The 18,275-nt window shown below is 51.0% G+C and overlaps 1 protein-coding gene across 1 annotated transcript in view; it reads left to right on the top strand.

Moving 5' to 3' along the window:
• API5 (apoptosis inhibitor 5) overlaps positions 1–18,275 on the top strand; it is a 41,025-nt gene that overhangs the window by 13,679 nt on the left and 9,071 nt on the right. The window contains exons 2-8 of the mRNA XM_075326803.1: positions 469–630; positions 913–1,006; positions 1,213–1,278; positions 2,401–2,552; positions 2,715–2,924; positions 17,029–17,133; positions 17,228–17,317. Of these exons, the coding sequence (XP_075182918.1) occupies positions 469–630; positions 913–1,006; positions 1,213–1,278; positions 2,401–2,552; positions 2,715–2,924; positions 17,029–17,133; positions 17,228–17,317 (879 nt within the window). The remainder of the gene's footprint in view (positions 1–468; positions 631–912; positions 1,007–1,212; positions 1,279–2,400; positions 2,553–2,714; positions 2,925–17,028; positions 17,134–17,227; positions 17,318–18,275) is intronic.

Raw genomic sequence — 18,275 nt, 5'->3', positions numbered from 1 at the left:
TTTATATTTATTTTCTCATATATATATATATATATATATATATCTCTTCTTTATATTATATATAATAACATATAATATATTGCCCTTGCACCACTGAACCAGAAGCATTTATTGGAAGTTTTTGATCTGTCAGTGTCTTTAGTTGTAGTATGTCCAGCCTTTCTCCTGTTACCTGCCCTCTGTTACTTGCCCTTGGTTCGGTAGATGTTGGCATCGTGTGTCAGTAAATCTGCAGATTGTCTTCTCATCGTTGTCTCGGGCGGCAGCTGTTTCCATTGCCCCTGGGCTCGGCGTCCGCACTGAGCTAGAAACATCTGAGCACACAATGCTCGGCGGCGGTGCTGCATACTCAGCTGTCGGCTGATGCTTGGACGGGGTTTTATCTCCCAGTTCATTTCTGCCTTTTCAATTTCTTATCTGTAAAATTCATGCAAATTACCATTTTCTCTCTTGTATTTTTCTTCGCAGCACAAAGCTGCATATCAGGTTATCCTGGACGGGGTGAAAGGAGGAGCGAAGGAGAAGAGATTGGCGGCTCAGTTCATCCCCAAATTTTTTAAGCATTTCCCAGAGCTTTCTGACGCTGCTCTCAACGCTCAGCTGGACCTGTGTGAAGATGAGGATGTGTCGGTACGTAATAAGCTGTGCTTTTATCAGTCAATGCAAAGTTCAGCAACTGTTTAATATTTTGTCTTAAAGGGATATTGCTGACATTTTGCCTGTAGAGTAGTTTAAAGACTTAATGGTTATGCGCTGTTTTAGTGTGTTGATTTTTAGCTGACATTTTTTCCCATATCAAGGAGCAAAACGTTTCAGGTCTTGTGTTTGCTGCTGTAATAATAATAATTTTCTACGGGAATTGTAAACCCTATTCTTTTTTTTTTTTTTTTTTTCTCGTGTCTTCTTTTTTAGATCCGTCGTCAGGCTATTAAAGAACTGTCGCAGTTTGCTACAGGAGAGAACCTTCCCCGTGTGGCAGACATCCTTGCTCAGCTTTTGCAGTCAGGTATAGCTTTTCACTGACATTTCTTAATAAGTTGTGAGTAAAGAGGTATTGTTCTTCAGCGCACACTGCAGATGACACCACAGGGCACCTCTGCATGCAATACTTATGGCAGTATGGAAATGTCCAAATGTTGTGGTTTATTGTATTAATTGTGACCAAGCTTAACCTTCTCATTAATCTCAATAATGTTTTTTTTTTCTTTTCAGACGACTCCGCTGAGTTCACGTTGGTGAACAACGCTTTGCTGAGCATATTCAAGATGGACGCCAAAGGTAATTGCAGATATATATATAATTTTTTTTTTTTTTTGCTGGTTTAAAGCACCTTGTAGAATTGTAAAGTAAGAGTTTGTATACATCTAATAAAGGCATACTTTAAAAAGCGCCTGGTATGAAAAATCGCCCCCCTGTTTTGTTTTTTAAATTTAAAATTAAGCTATGTGCCCTAATTGCCTTTTTATGTCCAGAAAATCTGCCCAAAAAACATGTTTTGGCAGTAGAAAAGCAACTAAAATTTTTTTGTATTGCAATTGTGCGTTTTTTTCCCACATGCTTTTTTCCTTTGTGTGCGTTTTTTAATCATGGTGACCACGGGGGTTCATGTATTGTACCCCTGCAATCGCTGCTGGGTCACCAGCATTCAGGAGACGCTTACCTCTCTCTGGCGATCAGGTCCCTGTAATGCGATCACAGGGACCTGATTGCTGCCATGGTAACCCTGCGTCGTCACCGTGATGACCCTGGGTTACTGAGGTACGGATCGCCTCACTAACCCTGCGTCGTCACCATGACGACCCTGGGTTACTGAGGTACGGATCGCCTCACAGACCAGGGCACCTACGTCACTGAAGTTCCTTGTAGCAAGGTAAAGACCGAGAGATGAGAAAATGTCTGCTGACAACTGGCTGTGGCCTATGTGCAGGGAATCCTGGTGACGTCACAAGGTGAACAAAGCTCATGCCGGTGGATCTTTTGATGAACTCGATTCACCTTGTGATGTCACCGAAACTCCCTGCAGCAAGGTCCTGCGGTAAAAACCGCTAGATAAGGAAATGGCTGTAGGGAAACCGGTAACGTAAAAAAAAAAACAACCCTTCTATAGCTGCTGTGTCTTACTGTCTCTTGTTGGCTGCAAATGAGTTAACTGAGAAACTGTCAGTCAGCCCATTGTCTTTTTGTGAACTTTTCTCAGCTGATTTATGACATCAGAGTCGAATTTTCAGGAAAGTGATAAGCCTGTAAAAGCCAAAAGGTGCAAAAAAATTTAAGCAACGGAGTCTGAGAATTTTTTTTTTCTTTTAGACAAATACATGCATCAGTTTTTGCCCCATAAAAGTTGACAACCCCTTTTTAAGTTTAGAAATATATTTAAGTTGCTTCTTCTGTCTCACTTAGGTACATTGGGAGGCTTGTTTAGCCAAATCCTTCAAGGAGAAGATATAGTCCGTGAGAGAGCCATTAAATTTCTTTCCTCTAAGCTGAAAACCCTTCCAGACGATGTGATGACGAAGGAAGTCGATGACTTAATATTTACTGAATCAAAGAAGGTAATTGTTTAATATTATTGGTTTATTGCTCAGAAAAATCATCAAATGCAGTGTGGGTGACGGTGGCCAGAATGGTGGCACATAAATGCAATCTACCAATAATGTTTTTCCACGCAGTGGCGATGTCTGGTTACTCTGTATTAATTCCGTTTTTTCTCTTAGGTTCTGTATGACGTCACTGGAGAAGAATTCGTCCTGTTCATGAAAATTCTATCATCATTGAAGAATCTGCAGACGGTCAGTGGCAGACAGCAGCTGGTGGACTTGGTGTCTGAACAGGCGGGATTGCAGCAGACCCCGCTCAACCCCGCAGACCCAGACTCCGTGGACCGCCTGCTGCAGTGTATGCGCCAGGCCGTGCCACTGTTCTCAGTAAGTGTATAGCGGGGATGACCAATTGTCTGTGACCTATTGAAGTATCTGTACAATGAATAAGGCTATGTGCCCACGTTGCGTTTTTATGTGTAGAAAATCTGCACACACAAACCTGTTTTGGCAGGAAAAAAAGCTGAAACGCGCATTTTTTTATTACGTTTGCACGTTTTTTCTTTTTCGCTCCTAATTGGGAGACCCAGACAGTGGGTGTATAGCTACTGCCTCTGGAGGCCGCACAAAGAACTACACTTAAAAGTGTAAGGCCCCTCCCCTTCTGGCTATACACCCTCCCGTAGGAGTACGGATTCCTCAGTTTTAGCTTTGTGCGAAGGAGGTCAGACACGCACGCATAGCTCCATTGTTTTTAGTCAGCAGCAGCTGCTGACTATGTCGGATGGAAGAAAAGAGGGCCCATACAGGGCTCCCAGCATGCTCCCTTCTCACCCCACTGTATGTCGGAGGTGTTTGTAAGGTTGAGGTACCCATTGCGGGTACGGCGGCAGGAGCCCACATGCTGATTCCTTCCCCATCCCTTTTTACAGGGCTCTGGGTGAAGTGGGATTTACTGGTCTCCAGGCACTGAGACCGTGCTCCATCTACAGCCCCTGGAGAAGATGCTGGATGGAGCGGAGTACATCAGGGACATGGCCCTGCTTCCTCAAGGTACTCTGTGTCCCCGTGCATTTGGCGCTCACACCGCAGCATGCTGGGTGTTGTAGTGCGCCGGGGACATCAGCGCTGCGGCGCTTGTGCCATGGCCTCATTCAGCTTCGCTGAAGCAGGCACACTTCTGGGAATCGGTCGCGCCGGCCGCTGGGACTGCGGCGCGGCTGGCACTTGTGGTGCGCCGGGGACTTCAGCGCGGGCCGCGCTTTTACGGCGGCCGCGCTGATAACTCGAGTCCCCGGCTTTTGCGGCCTGCTTCCGTTCGTTCCCGCCCCCAGACCTGCCAGTCAGGAGAGGGGGCGGGACGCTGGTCAGTGCATCAGCGCCGAGGGCTGGAGTCGTTTTTACATACTCCAGCCCTCACAATCGGCACAGAGGGGACACTGTTTCCCGCACTTTTGTTTAGGAACTCCCACGGACCGCCCCTCTCCACAGACGCCGGCAGCCATTCCTGCTGACACGCTGAGCTGCAGAGGGGAGCCGGGGAGACCCAGACAAGGAATTCTGCGCCTCTTACCCGCTATTCAGCGGGCGGTAAGCAGCCCTCAGGGCTCACCCCCTCTTGTGCCAGTAGTATTCTTAGTATTTTGTTTCTACAAATACTTTGTATTGCATAGCGCTGGTCGCCCTTTGGCTATAGACTCTCTCACATTGCAGAGAGCCAGCAGCATGTCGTCCGTAAAACGCAAGGGTGCCAAGGCACAGACATTATATGCTTCCTGCACCGCATGTGGGACTTTTCTACCGGCAGGCTCCACGGACCCCCATTGTGTGCAGTGCTCGGCCCCTGCGGCGCTTGCACAGTCGGGACCTCTGCTGGACGTGACCCAGGGTGTACCACCTGTGAATGCTGTCCAGGTGACAGGAACTGAGTTTGCAGCTTTTGCTGACAGAATGTCTCTCACTATGTCACAAATTCTTGACACATTGCGAGCTAGGCCTGTACTTCAGGCCACGGACACTGTGCAATCATTGCCCCCTGGTCCCCCTCAGCTGAATTACCTCCAAGCTCCGGGACGGGCACATACACCTCAGGGTGAAGACTCTGACTCGGACGATGGCCCCGGGCAGCCTAAGCGGGCTCGCTATGACGGGCCTTCACATTCATCTCAATGGTCAGGATCCCAGCGAGATGAATCTATGGGTGATGAGGCGGACGTAACTGATCAGGATTCTGATCCTGGGACCGCTCTCAATCTAGATACACCAGATGGTGACGCCATAGTTAATGATCTTATATTTACATCAATAAGATGTTAAATATTTCCCCACCAGCTCCTCTTGTAGAGGAGTCAGCTTCGCAGCACGAGAGAATCCATTTCAGATACCCTAAGCGTACATTAAGCACTTTTCTGGACCACGCTGACTTTAGAGACGCAATCCAGAAACCCCACGCTTATCCTGAAAGGCGTTTTTCTAAACGGCTTAAAGATACACGCTATCCTTTTCCCCCTGAGGTGGTCAAGGGTTGGACCCAGTGTCCAAAAGTGGATCCTCCAATTTCCAGGCTTGCAGCTAGATCCTTGGTTGCAGTTGAAGATGGAGCGGCACTTAAAGATGCCACTGACAGGCAGATGGAGCTCTGGCTGAAATCCATCTATGAAGCGATTGGAGCGTCATTAGCGCCATCTTTTGCGGCCGTATGGGCACTCCAAGCTATCTCAGCCGGGCTTGCGCAAGTCGACTCAGTCACACGTGCATTTGCCCCGCAGGTAGCACCATTGACCTCGCAAATGGCGGCATTCGCGTCGTACGCGATTAATGCTGTTCTTGACGCTACAAGCCGCACGGCAGTGGCGTCAGCCAACTCCGTTGTTTTGCGTAGGGCCCTGTGGTTGAGACATTGGAAAGCAGATTCTCATTCCAAGAAGTGCTTAACCAATTTGCCTTTTTCTCGTGACCGATTGTTTGGAGAGCGTTTGGATGAAATCATCAAACACTCCAAGGGTAAGGACTCATCCTTACCGCAACACAGACAAAACAAACCCCAACAGAGGAAGGGTCAGTCTGGTTATCGGTCCTTTCGAGGACCGGGCAGGTCCCAATTCGCCTCGTCAAAAAAGACTCAAAAAGACCAGAGACGCTCAGATTCTTGGAGGTCTCAGTCACGCCCAAAAAGGACAGCCGGAGGAACCGTTGCCAAGACGGCGTCCTCCTGACTTGCAGTCTCCGATTCCCACACCCGCGGTCGGTGGGAGGCTTTCCCACTTTGGCGACATTTGGCTGTCACGCGTCAAAGACCGTTGGGTGAGGGATATTCTGTCTCACGGGTACAGGATAGAGTTCAGTTCTCGTCCGCCAACTCGTTTCTTCAGAACTTCTCCACCACCAGACCGAGCCGATGCTCTGTTGCAGGCGGTGGCCGCTCTAAAGGCGGAAGGAGTGGTGACCTCCGTCCCTCTTCAGGAACAAGGTCACGGTTTTTACTCCAATCTGTTTGTGGTCCCAAAAAAGGACGGATCGTATCGACCCGTCCTGGATCTAAAGTTGCTCAACAGACACGTAAAAGTCAGGAGGTTCCGGATGGAATCCCTACGCTCCGTCATAGCCTCAATGTCTCAAGGAGATTTTCTAGCATCAATAGATATCAAAGATGCGTATCTCCACGTGCCGATTGCACCAGAGCATCAGCGTTTCCTACGCTTCGTCATACACGACGAACACCTGCAGTTCGTAGCGTTACCTTTCGGTCTGGCAACAGCCCCCCGGGTCTTCACCAAAGTCATGGCAGCAGTAGTAGCTGTTCTGCACTCGCAGGGTCACTCGGTCATCCCGTATCTAGACGACCTGCTTATAAAGGCACCCTCTCAAGAGGCATGCCAGCACAGTCTGAAGGTGGCACTAGACACTCTCCAGAGTTTCGGGTGGATTATCAACTTTCCAAAGTCTCATCTAACCCCGACCCAATCTCTGACTTATCTTGGCATGGAGTTTCATACTCTCTCAGCGATAGTGAAGCTTCCACTGGACAAGCAGTGCTCGCTACGGACTGGAGTGCAATCTCTCCTTCAGAGCCAGTCGCACTCACTGAGGCGCCTCATGCATTTCCTAGGAAAGATGGTAGCAGCAATGGAGGCAGTCCCGTTCGCGCAGTTTCATCTGCGCCCTCTACAATGGGACATTCTACGCCAATGGGATGGGAAATCGACGTCCCTCGACAGGACTGTCTCCCTCTCTCAGACTGCCAAGGACTCTCTGCGTTGGTGGCTTCTCCCCACCTCATTGTCACAGGGAAAGTCGTTCCTTCCCCCGTCCTGGGCAGTGGTCACGACGGATGCGAGCCTATCAGGGTGGGGAGCGGTGTTTCTCCACCACAGGGCTCAGGGGACGTGGACTCAGGAAGAGTCCACCCTGCAGATCAATGTTCTGGAAATCAGAGCAATCTATCTTGCCCTGCGAGCCTTCCAACAATGGCTGGAAGGCAAGCAGATTCGGATTCAGTCGGACAATTCCACGGCGGTGGCGTACATCAACCACCAAGGGGGAACACGCAGTCGCCAAGCTTTTCAAGAAGTCCAGCGGATTTTGACGTGGGTGGAAAGCAGAGCGTCCACCATATCCGCAGTTCACATCCCAGGCGTAGAAAACTGGGAAGCAGACTTTCTCAGTCGCCAGGGCATGGACGCAGGAGAATGGTCCCTTCACCCGGACGTGTTTCAGCAGATCTGTTGCCGCTGGGGGACGCCGGACGTCGATCTGATGGCGTCACGGCACAACAACAAGGTCCCAGTTTTCATGGCACGGTCTCACGATCACCGAGCACTGGCGGCAGACGCCTTGGTTCAGGATTGGTCGCAATTCCGACTCCCCTATGTGTTCCCACCTCTAGCATTGTTACCCAGAGTTCTCCGGAAAATCAGGTCCGACTGCCATCGAGCCATACTCGTCGCTCCAGATTGGCCAAGAAGGTCGTGGTACCCGGATCTGTGGCATCTCACGGTAGGCCAACCGTGGACACTACCAGACCGTCCAGATTTGCTGTCTCAAGGGCCGTTTTTCCATCTGAATTCTGCGGCCCTGAACCTGACTGTGTGGCCATTGAGTCCTGGATCCTAGCGGCCTCAGGTTTATCTCATGAAGTTGTTGCCACAATGAGACAGGCTAGAAAACCATCCTCAGCTAAGATCTATCACAGGACGTGGAAGATATTCTTAGCGTGGTGCTTGGCTCAAGGGTTTTCTCCCTGGCCATTTGCATTGCCAATTTTTCTTTCCTTCCTGCAGTCTGGGTTGGAAAAAGGTTTGTCGCTTAGCTCTCTTAAGGGTCAAGTCTCCGCGCTATCCGTATTCTTTCAGAAGCGCTTGGCACGGCTTTCTAAAGTACGCACGTTTCTCCAAGGAGTTTGTCATATCGTTCCTCCTTACAGACGGCCATTGGAACCCTGGGATCTGAACAAGGTTCTCATTGCTCTCCAGAAGCCGCCTTTCGAGCCTTTGAAAGAGGTTTCCCTTTCTCGGCTTTCACAAAAGGTAGTTTTTCTTGTGGCAGTCACGTCTCTTCGAAGAGTGTCCGAGCTAGCGGCGTTATCTTGCAAATCTCCCTTCCTGGTGTTTCACCAAGACAAGGTAGTACTGCGTCCAATTCCAGAGTTTTCTCCCAAGGTGGTTTCTTCCTTTCATCTCAATCAGGATATCACTTTGCCATCTTTGTGTCCGCATCCAGTTCACCAATTTGAAAAGGGTTTACATCTGTTGGACCTGGTGAGAGCACTCAGGATTTACATTTCTCGCACGGCGTCTCTACGCCGTTCTGATGCGCTCTTTGTCCTAGTCGCTGGTCAGCATAACGGATCGCAAGCTTCCAAATCCACCCTGGCGCGGTGGATCAAGGAACCAATTCTTCACACATACCGTTCTGCTGGGCTTCCGATTCCATCTGGACTGAAGGCCCATTCTACCAGAGCCGTGGGTGCGTCCTGGGCATTGCGGCATCAGGCTACGGCTCAGCAAGTGTGCCAGGCGGCTACCTGGTCGAGTCTGCACACGTTTACCAAACACTATCAAGTGCATACCTACGCTTCGGCAGATGCCAGCCTAGGTAGACAGGTCCTTCAGGCGGCGGTGGCCCACCTGTAGGAAGAGGCTGTCTGACAGCCCGTTCATGTGGTATCTTTTTACCCACCCAGGGACTGCTTTTGGACGTCCCACTGTCTGGGTCTCCCAATTAGGAGCGAAAAAGAAGAAGGGAATTTTGTTTACTTACCGTAAATTCCTTTTCTTCTAGCTCCAATTGGGAGACCCAGCACCCGCCCTATTTGTTCTTAGGGTTTCGTTTTTCGGGTGCACATGTTGTTCATGTTGTTTCTTAAGCTCTCCGATCTTGTTATCGGATTGAATTTGTTTTTGAAACTGTTATTGGCTTTCCTCCTTCTTGCTTTGGTACTAAAACTGAGGAATCCGTACTCCTACGGGAGGGTGTATAGCCAGAAGGGGAGGGGCCTTACACTTTTAAGTGTAGTTCTTTGTGCGGCCTCCAGAGGCAGTAGCTATACACCCACTGTCTGGGTCTCCCAATTGGAGCTAGAAGAAAAGGAATTTACGGTAAGTAAACAAAATTCCCTTCTTTCACATGCTTTTATTTAGTCATGGCGACCGCAGGGGTTCAGGCGCTGTACCCCCCCAGTCGCTGCTGGGTCACCGGCTGATCTTACAGCCGGGACCCAGTTCTCTAAATGCTGTGATCAGTGTGATCGCATCATTCAGGAGGCAGTGAGAGGAATCGCTTACCTCTCCCTGGCCATCGGGTCCCTGTCATGCAATCACAGGGACCCAATCGCTGCCATGGTATTCCTGGGTCATCAGTGCAAAGAAACAAATATCCAAAGGTTCTTTAAACCGCACACCAGACGCGTTTCGAGCACATGGCTCTTAGACCTAGGTGCTCGAAGAGCCATGTGCTCGAAACCCGTCTGGTGTACGGTTTAAAGAACCTTTTGGATTTTTCCTGAGTCTGAGATGGTATACTTTTGTGGCTTATCTTTATTACAAGAAAAATATTCTTTGTTTCTTCAGCGCTCTATTGGGAGACCCAGACGATTGGGGTATAGCTACTGCCTCCGGAGGCCACACAAAGCACTACACTAAAAAGTGCAAGGCCCCTCCCCTTCTGGCTATACCCCCCCCGTGGTGTCACGGGTTCTCCAGTTTTCAAGCTTTGTGCGAAGGAGGTCAGACATCCATGCATAGCTCCACAGATTTTAGTCAGCAGTAGCTGCTGACTATTTCGGATGGAAGAAAAGAGGGCCCATATAGGGCCCCCAGCATGCTCCCTTCTCACCCGTTGATGGTGTTGTAAGGTTGAGGTACCTATTGCTGGTACGGAGGCTGGAGCCCACATGCTGCTTTCCTTCCACATCCCCCTGAGGGGCTCTGAGGAAGTGGGATCCTGCCGGCCTCAAAGCTCTGACGCCGGGCTCCATCCACAGACCCATTTGAACCTGCTGGATACGGAGCTGGAGTACCGTTCAGGGACATGGCCCTGCACCATTACAGGTACTCTGTGTCCCCGTACACACAGGCACAGCACACTCCAGACTTGCTGGGTGTGCTAGTGCGCCGGGGACAGTAATGGGTTACAGTCACTGCAGCTTTGCTGAGTGACTTTGTGTTTTGGGAACTACCGCGCCGGACGCTCCGGGAGCGGCGGCGCGGCTGGGACTTGTAGTTCGCCGGGGACTGGGCGCCGACCGCGCTTTTACGGCGGCGGCGCTTATAAATCCAGTCCCCGGCTTCTGCGGCCTAGTGCCGCTTCGTTCCCGCCCCCTCCCTGTCACTCAGGGAAGGGGACAGGCGCTGAGCAATCACCAGCGCCGAGGGCTGGAGCCTTATTTACATGCTCCAGCCCTCTCACTGCACACTGTCGGACGCCGGATTCCCGCTCTGCCTTGGGGGCACGCCCACGGCCCGCCCCTCCTCACACGAGCTGGGGAAGAAGCCGGCAGCCATTACTGCAGTCCGAGCTCGGACTTTCGGCAACCAGGCAGGACGGTGGCGATCATACACCCGCTTATAGGCGGGCGGTAAGCGGCACACATAGTGCTGACCACAATATAACTGCAGTGTGTACATATGTTGTTTTTAACTGCATAGGTCGCTATATGCCCGCTTGGGGAGCGACACATCAGCAGCAGGAAAGCAGGTGTGCTAAGGCACAGGCTTTCTAGGCTGCTTGTATTGCACGACTGAGGTGTTCATTTGTGTTTATGCTTATATGCTATACATTGCACTGTACAGTCGCTAGTCTTAGCTATATTCTCCTGGAATGGCTAGACTACAGCAGCAGAAAACCAAGGGTGCTGGGGCACAGGTTTTTTTCTATGCTGCTTGTATTGCATGGGCTGCAGTGTGCATTTGTACTTGTGCTTGTATGCTATACATTGCACTGTATGGTCACTCTTCTGGGCCATATTCCCCTAGATGACTAGTCTACAGCAGCAGAAGAGCTGGGGTGCCAGGGCACAGGCTTCTATGCTGCTTGTATTGCATGTGCTGCAGTGTTCATTCGTACTTGTGCTTGTATGCTATACATTGCACTGTAGGGTCACGCTTCTGGGCTATATTCCCCTAGATGACTAGTATACAGCAGCAGAAGAGCAGGGGTGCCAGGGCACAGGCTTCTATGCTGCTTGTATTGCTTGTGCTGCAGTGGTCATTTGTACTTTATGCCTGTATGCTATACATTGCACTGTACGGTCAAGAAGCAGTCCAGGAACACCACGCTTACCAGATAAGCGTCTTCTCCAAACGTTTTTAGGATACACGTTATCCCTTTTCCCCTGACGTGGTCAGCGCTGGACCCAGGGTCCAAAGGTGGATTCTCCAATCTCCAGGCTTGCGTCTAGAGCCATAGTTGCACTGGAGATGGGGCTTCACTTAAAGATGCCATTCACAGACAGATGGACTCTGGTTGAAATCTGTCTAGGAAGCTATCGGCGTGTCGGTTGCTCCGGCATCCACAGCCGTATAGGCAACCTAACCTTTTCAGCTGTTCTTGCGCAGCTGGCCTTGAGCACAGGGACATCTGTATCGCAGAGGCGTCCGTAACCCCGCAATGTCTGCACTGCGACTTACCCTGTTAATACTGTCCTAAAAGTACAGTCGAGGTTTCGGTCTTTCCCAAGCTCCGGCAGGTCCCAATTGTCCTCGTGCAAAAGGGCTACAAAACCTCAGACGGGCTCAGATTCCGGCCGGGCTCAATCACGCCCAAGGAAGGCAGTCGGAGGAACCGCTACCAAGGCGGTCTCCTCAGGACTCTCAGCTCTCTCTCTCTCTCCGCATCCGCGGTTGATGGCAGACTCCCCCGCCTTTGGCAACATTTAGCTGCCACAGGTCACAGACCGGTGGGTGACGGACATTGTGCTCACGTGCACAGGACAGTGTTCTGTTCTCGTCCTCCGACTCCATTCTTCAGAACGGCCCCACCCCCCACCGAGCAGATGCCCTGCTGCAGGCGGTGGACGCTCTAAGAGCAGAAGGAGTGGTGATCCCTGTCCCCCCTCAGGAACGAGGGCGAGGGTTTGTACTCCAATCTCTTTGTGGCTCCAAAAAAGGACGGTTCCTTCCGTCCTGTTCTGGTCCTGAAACTGCTCAACGAGCATGCGAACGCCAGGCGGTTCCGGATGGGATCCTTCCGATCCGTCATTGCCTCAATGTCTCGAGGAGACTTCCTTGCCTCAACAGACATCAAAGATGCCTATCTCCACGTGCCAATTGCTACGGAGCACCAACGTTTTCTACGTTTTGTGATAGGAGACGAACATCTTCAGTTCGTAGCTCTGCCATTCAGTCTGGCGACAGCCCCACGGGTGTTCACCAAGGTCATGGCAGCAGTGGTAGCAGTCTTGCACTCTCAGGGACACCCGGTGATCCCGTACTTGGACGATCTACTCGTCAAAGCACCCTCCCTCGAGGCATGCCAACGCAGCCTGAATGTTACGCTGGAGACTCTCCAGACTTTCGGGTGGATCATCAATTTGGCAAGGTCAAATCTGTCTCCGACTCAATCACTAACGTATCTCGGCATGGAGTTTCATACTCTATCAGCAATAGTGAAGCTTCCGCTGAACAAGCAGCGTTCACTGCAGACAGAGGTGCAGTCTCTCCTTCAAGGCCAGTCGCACCCCTTAAGGCGCCTCATGCACTTCCTAAGGAAGATGGTGGCAGCCATCGAGGCAGTTCTCTTTGCGCAGTTTCATCTGCGCCAACGGCAATGGGACATTCTCCGCCAATGGGACGGGCAGTCAACCTCCCTGGACAGGGAAGTCTCCCTTTCCCAGACGGCCGAGGACTCTCTGCAATAGTGGCTTATTCCCACCTCATTGTCATAGCCCCCATCCTGGGCAGTGGTCACGACAGATACGAGTCTGTCAGGGTGGGGAGCAGTTTGTCTCCGCCACATGGCTCAGGGGACGTGGACTCAGCAGGAGTCCACCCTTCAGATCGATGTTCTGGAAATCGGGGCAGGGTATCTTACCCTATTAGCTTTCCAGAAGTGGCTAGAAAGAGAGCAGATCCGAATCCAGTCGGACATCTCCACAGCGGTGGCATACATCAACCACCAAGAAGGGACGCGCAGTCAGCAAGCCTTCCAGGAAGTCCGGCGAATCCTCATGTGGGTGGAGGACACAGCATCCACCATATCCGCAGTTCACATCCCGGGCGTAGAAAACTGGGAAGCAGACTTCCTCAGTCGCCAGGGTATGGACGCGGGGGAATGGTCCCTTCAACCGGACGTGTTTCAGGAAATCTGTTGCCGCTGGGGGGTGCCGGACGTCGACCTAATGGCGTCTCGGCACACCAACAAGGTCCCGGCATTTATGGCGCGATCACAGAGCTCTGGCGGCAGACGCCTTAGTGCAAGATTGGTCGCAGTTCCGGCTCACATATGTGTTTCCACCTCTGGCACTCTTGCCCAGAGTACTGCGAAAAAATCAGATCCGATTGCAGCCGCGTCATACTCGTCGCACCAGACTGGCCGAGGAGATCATGGTACCCGGATCTGTGGCATCTCACGGTCGGCCGACCGTGGTCACTACCAGACCGACCAGACTTACTGTCCCAAGGGCCGTTTTTTCCATCGGAATTCTGCGGCCCTGAACCTGACTGTGTGGCCTTTGTGTCCTGGATCCTAGCGTCTTCAGGATTATCCCAAGGGGTTGTTGCCACCATGAGACAGGCTAGGAAGCCCACGTCTGCTAAGATCTCCACAGAACGTGGAAGATTTTCTTAATCTGGTGCTCTACTCAGGGAGTGTCTCCCTGGCCATTTGCATTGCCTACTTTTCTTTCCTTCCTACAATAGGAGTTAGAAAAGGGCTTGTCGCTCGACTCCCTCAAAGGGCAAGTCTCAGCACTATCCGTGTTTTTTCAGAAGCGTCTAGCACGTCTTTCTAAGGTGCGCACGTTCCCGCAGGGGGTTTGTCATATCGTACCCCCGTACAAGCGGCCGTTAGATCCATGGGATCTGAACAGGGTTCTAGTTGCTCTCCAGAAGCCGCCTTTCGAGCCTCTGAAGGAAGTTTCCTTTTCTCGCCTGTCACAGAAGGTGGCGTTTCTCGTTGCGATCACATCGCTTCGGCGAGTGTCTGAGCTGGCAGCTCTGTCATCCAAGGCTCCCTTCCTGGTGTTTCACCAGGACAAGGTAGTGCTGCGCCCCATTCCGGAGTTTCTCCCTAAGGTCGTATCCTCGTTTCATCTTAATCAGGATATCTCCTTACCGTCCTTTTGCACTCATCCGGTTCACCGGTATGAGAATGATTTACGTTTGCTAGATCTGGTGAGAGCACTCAGAATCTATATTTCCCGCACGGCGACCATACGCCGTTCCGATGCACTTTTTTTGTCCTTGTCGCTGGTACGCGCAAGAGGTTGCAGGCTTCTAAAGCCACCCTGGCTCGATGGATCAAAGAACCAATTCTGGAAGCCTACCGTTCTGCAGGGCTTCCGGTTCTTTCAGGGCTGAAAGCCCATTCAACCAGAGCCGTGGGTGCGTCCTGGGCACTACGACACCAGGCTTCGGCTCAACAGGTGTGCCAGGCAGCTACCTGGTTGAGTCTGCACACTTTCACCAAACATTATCAGGTGCATACCTATGCTTCGGCGGATGCCAGCTTAGGTAGAAGAGTCCTGCAGGCGGCAGTGACATCCCCGTAGGGGAGAGCTGTTTTGCAGCTCTAACATGAGGTATCTCTTTACCCACCCAGGGACAGCTTTTGGACGTCCCAATCGTCTGGGTCTCCCAATAGAGCGCTGAAGAAGAAGGGAATTTTGTTACTTACCGTAAATTCCTTTTCTTCTAGCTCTTATTGGGAGACCCAGCACCCGCCCTGTTGTCCTTCGGGATTTTTTTGTTGTTTGCGGGTACACATGTTGTTCATGTTGAACGGTTTTTCAGTTCTCCGATGTTACTCGGAGTTAATTTGTTTAAACCAGTTATTGGCTTTCCTCCTTCTTGCTTTGGCACTAAAACTGGAGAACCCGTGACACCACGGGGGGGTATAGCCAGAAGGGGAGGGGCCTTGCACTTTTTAGTGTAGTGCTTTGTGTGGCCTCCGGAGGCAGTAGCTATACCCCAATCGTCTGGGTCTCCCAATAAGAGCTAGAAGAAAAGGAATTTACGGTAAGTAACAAAATTCCCTTCATTTTAAACAAGTTTTTCATTAAAGCTGTATTTTTTTTTTTTTATGGAATTGTGAAGCTGGATCATTCCTTTTTTCACCTAACCCCTGGGTCATCACCATGATGACCCCAGGTTAGTGAAGTATGGGTCGCCTCACAGACCTGGGCACCTATGTCACTGGAGTTCCCTGCAGCAAGATCCATGGTAAATACCGTGAGGCCTAGGTGCAGGGAACCCTGGTGACGTCACAAGGTAAACAGAGTTCATGCTTGCGGATCTGCAGGACACTCCGGTGATCTGCCAGCATGAACTCGATTCACCTTGTGACATCACCGGACATCCTTGCAGCAGGGTCCCGCGGTAAAGACCACTAGATGAGGAAATGGCTGCAGGGAACCCCAGTGACTTCAAAAAAGCAACTTGGGCATTACATATGGGTTTTTCTTTGACGCTCCATTGGGAGACCCAGACAATTGGTGAAGTCTATTTATGAGGCTACGGGCGCGTCCTTCGCCCCGGCCTTTCCGGCAGTGTGGGCTCTCCAAGCTATATCGGCATGTCTGACTGAGATTAATGCCGTCACGCGTAATTCTGCTCCGCATGTTTCATCCTTGACCTCTCAGGCATCAGCATTTTCGTCCTACGCCATGAACGGCCTCCTCATGACTCTCGGCCTCATCTAGCCACATCCTCGGTCGGTGGCAGGCTCTCATGCTTTGGCGACGCCTGGTGGCCACACGTTCAAGACCGTTGGGTGAGAGACATTCTGTCTCATGGTTACAGGATAGAGTTCAGCTCTCGTCCTGCGGCTCGTTTCTTCAGAACCTCCCCACCCCCCGCACAGGCAGACGCACTTTTTCAGGCAGTGGACGCTCTAAAGACAGAAGGAGTTGTGATCCCTGTTCCCCCCCCAGGAACGTGGTCGCGGATTTTACTCCAACTTGTTCGTGGTGCCAAAAAAGGACTGATCATTCCGTCCCGTTCTGGACCTCAAGCTGCTCAACAGACATGTGAGAACCAGACGGTTCCGGATGGAATCTCTCTGCTCGGTCATCGCCTCGATGTCACAAGGAGACTTCCTAGCATCGATCGACATCAACGATGCTTATCTCAATGTGCCGATCGCACCCGAACATCAACGTTTCCTGCGTTTTCGCCATCGGGGACGAACACCTCCAGTTCGTGGCACTGCCTTTCGGCCTGGCAACAGCCCCACGGGTTTTCACCAAAGTCATGGCATCCGTCGTGGCGGTCCTACACTCTCAGGGCCACTCGGTGATTCCTTACTTGGACGATCTCCTAGTCAGCGCCCCTTCTCGGGTGGCGTGTCAACGGAGTCTTACCGTCACTCTGGCGACTCTCCAACAGTTCGGGTGGCTCATCAATTTCCCGAAATCCGAGTTGACGCCGACCCAATCACTGACTTACCTCGGGATGGAGTTTCATACACAGTCAGCGGTAGTCAAGCTACCGCGGGACAAACAGCTTTCTCTGCAGGCGGGGGTGCAGTCACTTCTTCGGGGTCAGTCACACTCCTTAAGGCGCCTCATGCACTTCCTGGGGAAGATGGTGGCAGCGATGGAGGCAGTGCCGTTCGCGCAATTCCATCTACGGCCACTCCAATGGGACATTCTTCGCAAATGGGACAAGAGTTCGGCTTCCCTCGACAAGAACGTGTGCACAGCAAGTCAGGATTATCATAGACTTTGCTGGGATGCTTTCTCCTTGCATGTATTGATTTAAAAGAAACAAGAAAAAAGCAACATGGGCACAAGGCCTTATTCTGAGTTTTTTTTTTTTTTTTTTTTTTCCTTTTGTAGAAAAACGTTCACTCCACAAAGTTTGTGACCTACTTTTGTGAGCACGTTCTGCCCATCCTCGGTACGCTGACCAGTCCAGCCGAGGGCATTGATGTGCAGTTGGAGGTAAGAAATAACTCTGGTTTGCAGTTCATGTAGTCTGGATTACAGGGTAAGAAGTGATGAGCGCCCGTTGTAATTCTGTGATGCTTTCTTTCAGGTATTGAAGCTGTTGGCTGAGATGAGCTCCTTCTGCGGAGACATGGACAAGTTAGAATCAAACCTGAACAAGCTTTTTGATAAGTTGCTGGTACGTACTTCACTCATCTTTACATAAGTGGTCTTGTTTTTCTTTTGCACTTTTCTATATGACGTTGACGTCATTTGACCACAATAATAGTCAATGACTGCACGGTCGCAAAATATAAGGCTACATGCGCACGCTGCATCTTTTTGTGTTCACAAACTGCACCTTGTCAGAGAGAGCCCGGAAACGTCAAAAAAAACGCAATTGTAGGTGTGTTTTTGCTGTTTTTTTGTGACAAATGTTTACAAAAACGCAGGAAGAATGAACATGCTGTATTTTTTTTGTGACAAACATTTGACAAATAAAACGCTGAAAAATAAACTGCAAGGTGCGCATAGCAAATCTGACTTCTCATAGACTTTGCTGGGAAGTCAAATGTCAAAGTTCTGACAACAAAACTGCAGCCAAAAACGCAGCGTGCGCATGTAGCCTAAAGCTAGGGTCAGACGTAGCGACGCAGCTGCGATCACGACGACGATCTGACCTATTAGGATCGCTGCTGCGTTGTTACATGGACGCTGGTGAGCTGTCAAACAGGGAGATCTCACCAGTGACCAGCCAGCAGCGACGCGTGGAAGCGATGCTGCGCTTGGTAACTAAGGTAAATATCGGGTAACCAAGGAAAGCACTTTTCTTGGTTACCCGATATTTACCTTGGTTACGAGCGCACACCGCTTAGCGCTGGCTCCCTGCACTCCTAGCCAGAGTACACATCGGGTTAATTAGCAAACCGCTTTTGCTTATTTACCCGATGTGTACTCCGGTTACGTGTGCAGGGAGCCGGCACTGACAGCGTGAGAGCGACGGACGCTAGTAACCAAGGGCTTCCCTTGGTTACCCGATATTTACCTTGGTTACAGCTTACCGCGGGCTGCCAGAAGCCGGCTCCTGCTGCCTGCACATTCAGGTCGTCGCTCTCTCGCTGTCACAGTGATGTGCGCTTCACAGCGGGAGAGCAACG

The sequence above is a fragment of the Anomaloglossus baeobatrachus genome, chromosome 10, assembly GCF_048569485.1.
Source record: "Anomaloglossus baeobatrachus isolate aAnoBae1 chromosome 10, aAnoBae1.hap1, whole genome shotgun sequence".
Classification (NCBI taxonomy): Eukaryota; Metazoa; Chordata; class Amphibia; order Anura; family Aromobatidae; genus Anomaloglossus; species Anomaloglossus baeobatrachus.
The sequence above is the reverse complement of the archived record's forward strand: the minus strand, read 5'-3'. Positions and strand labels throughout refer to the sequence as shown.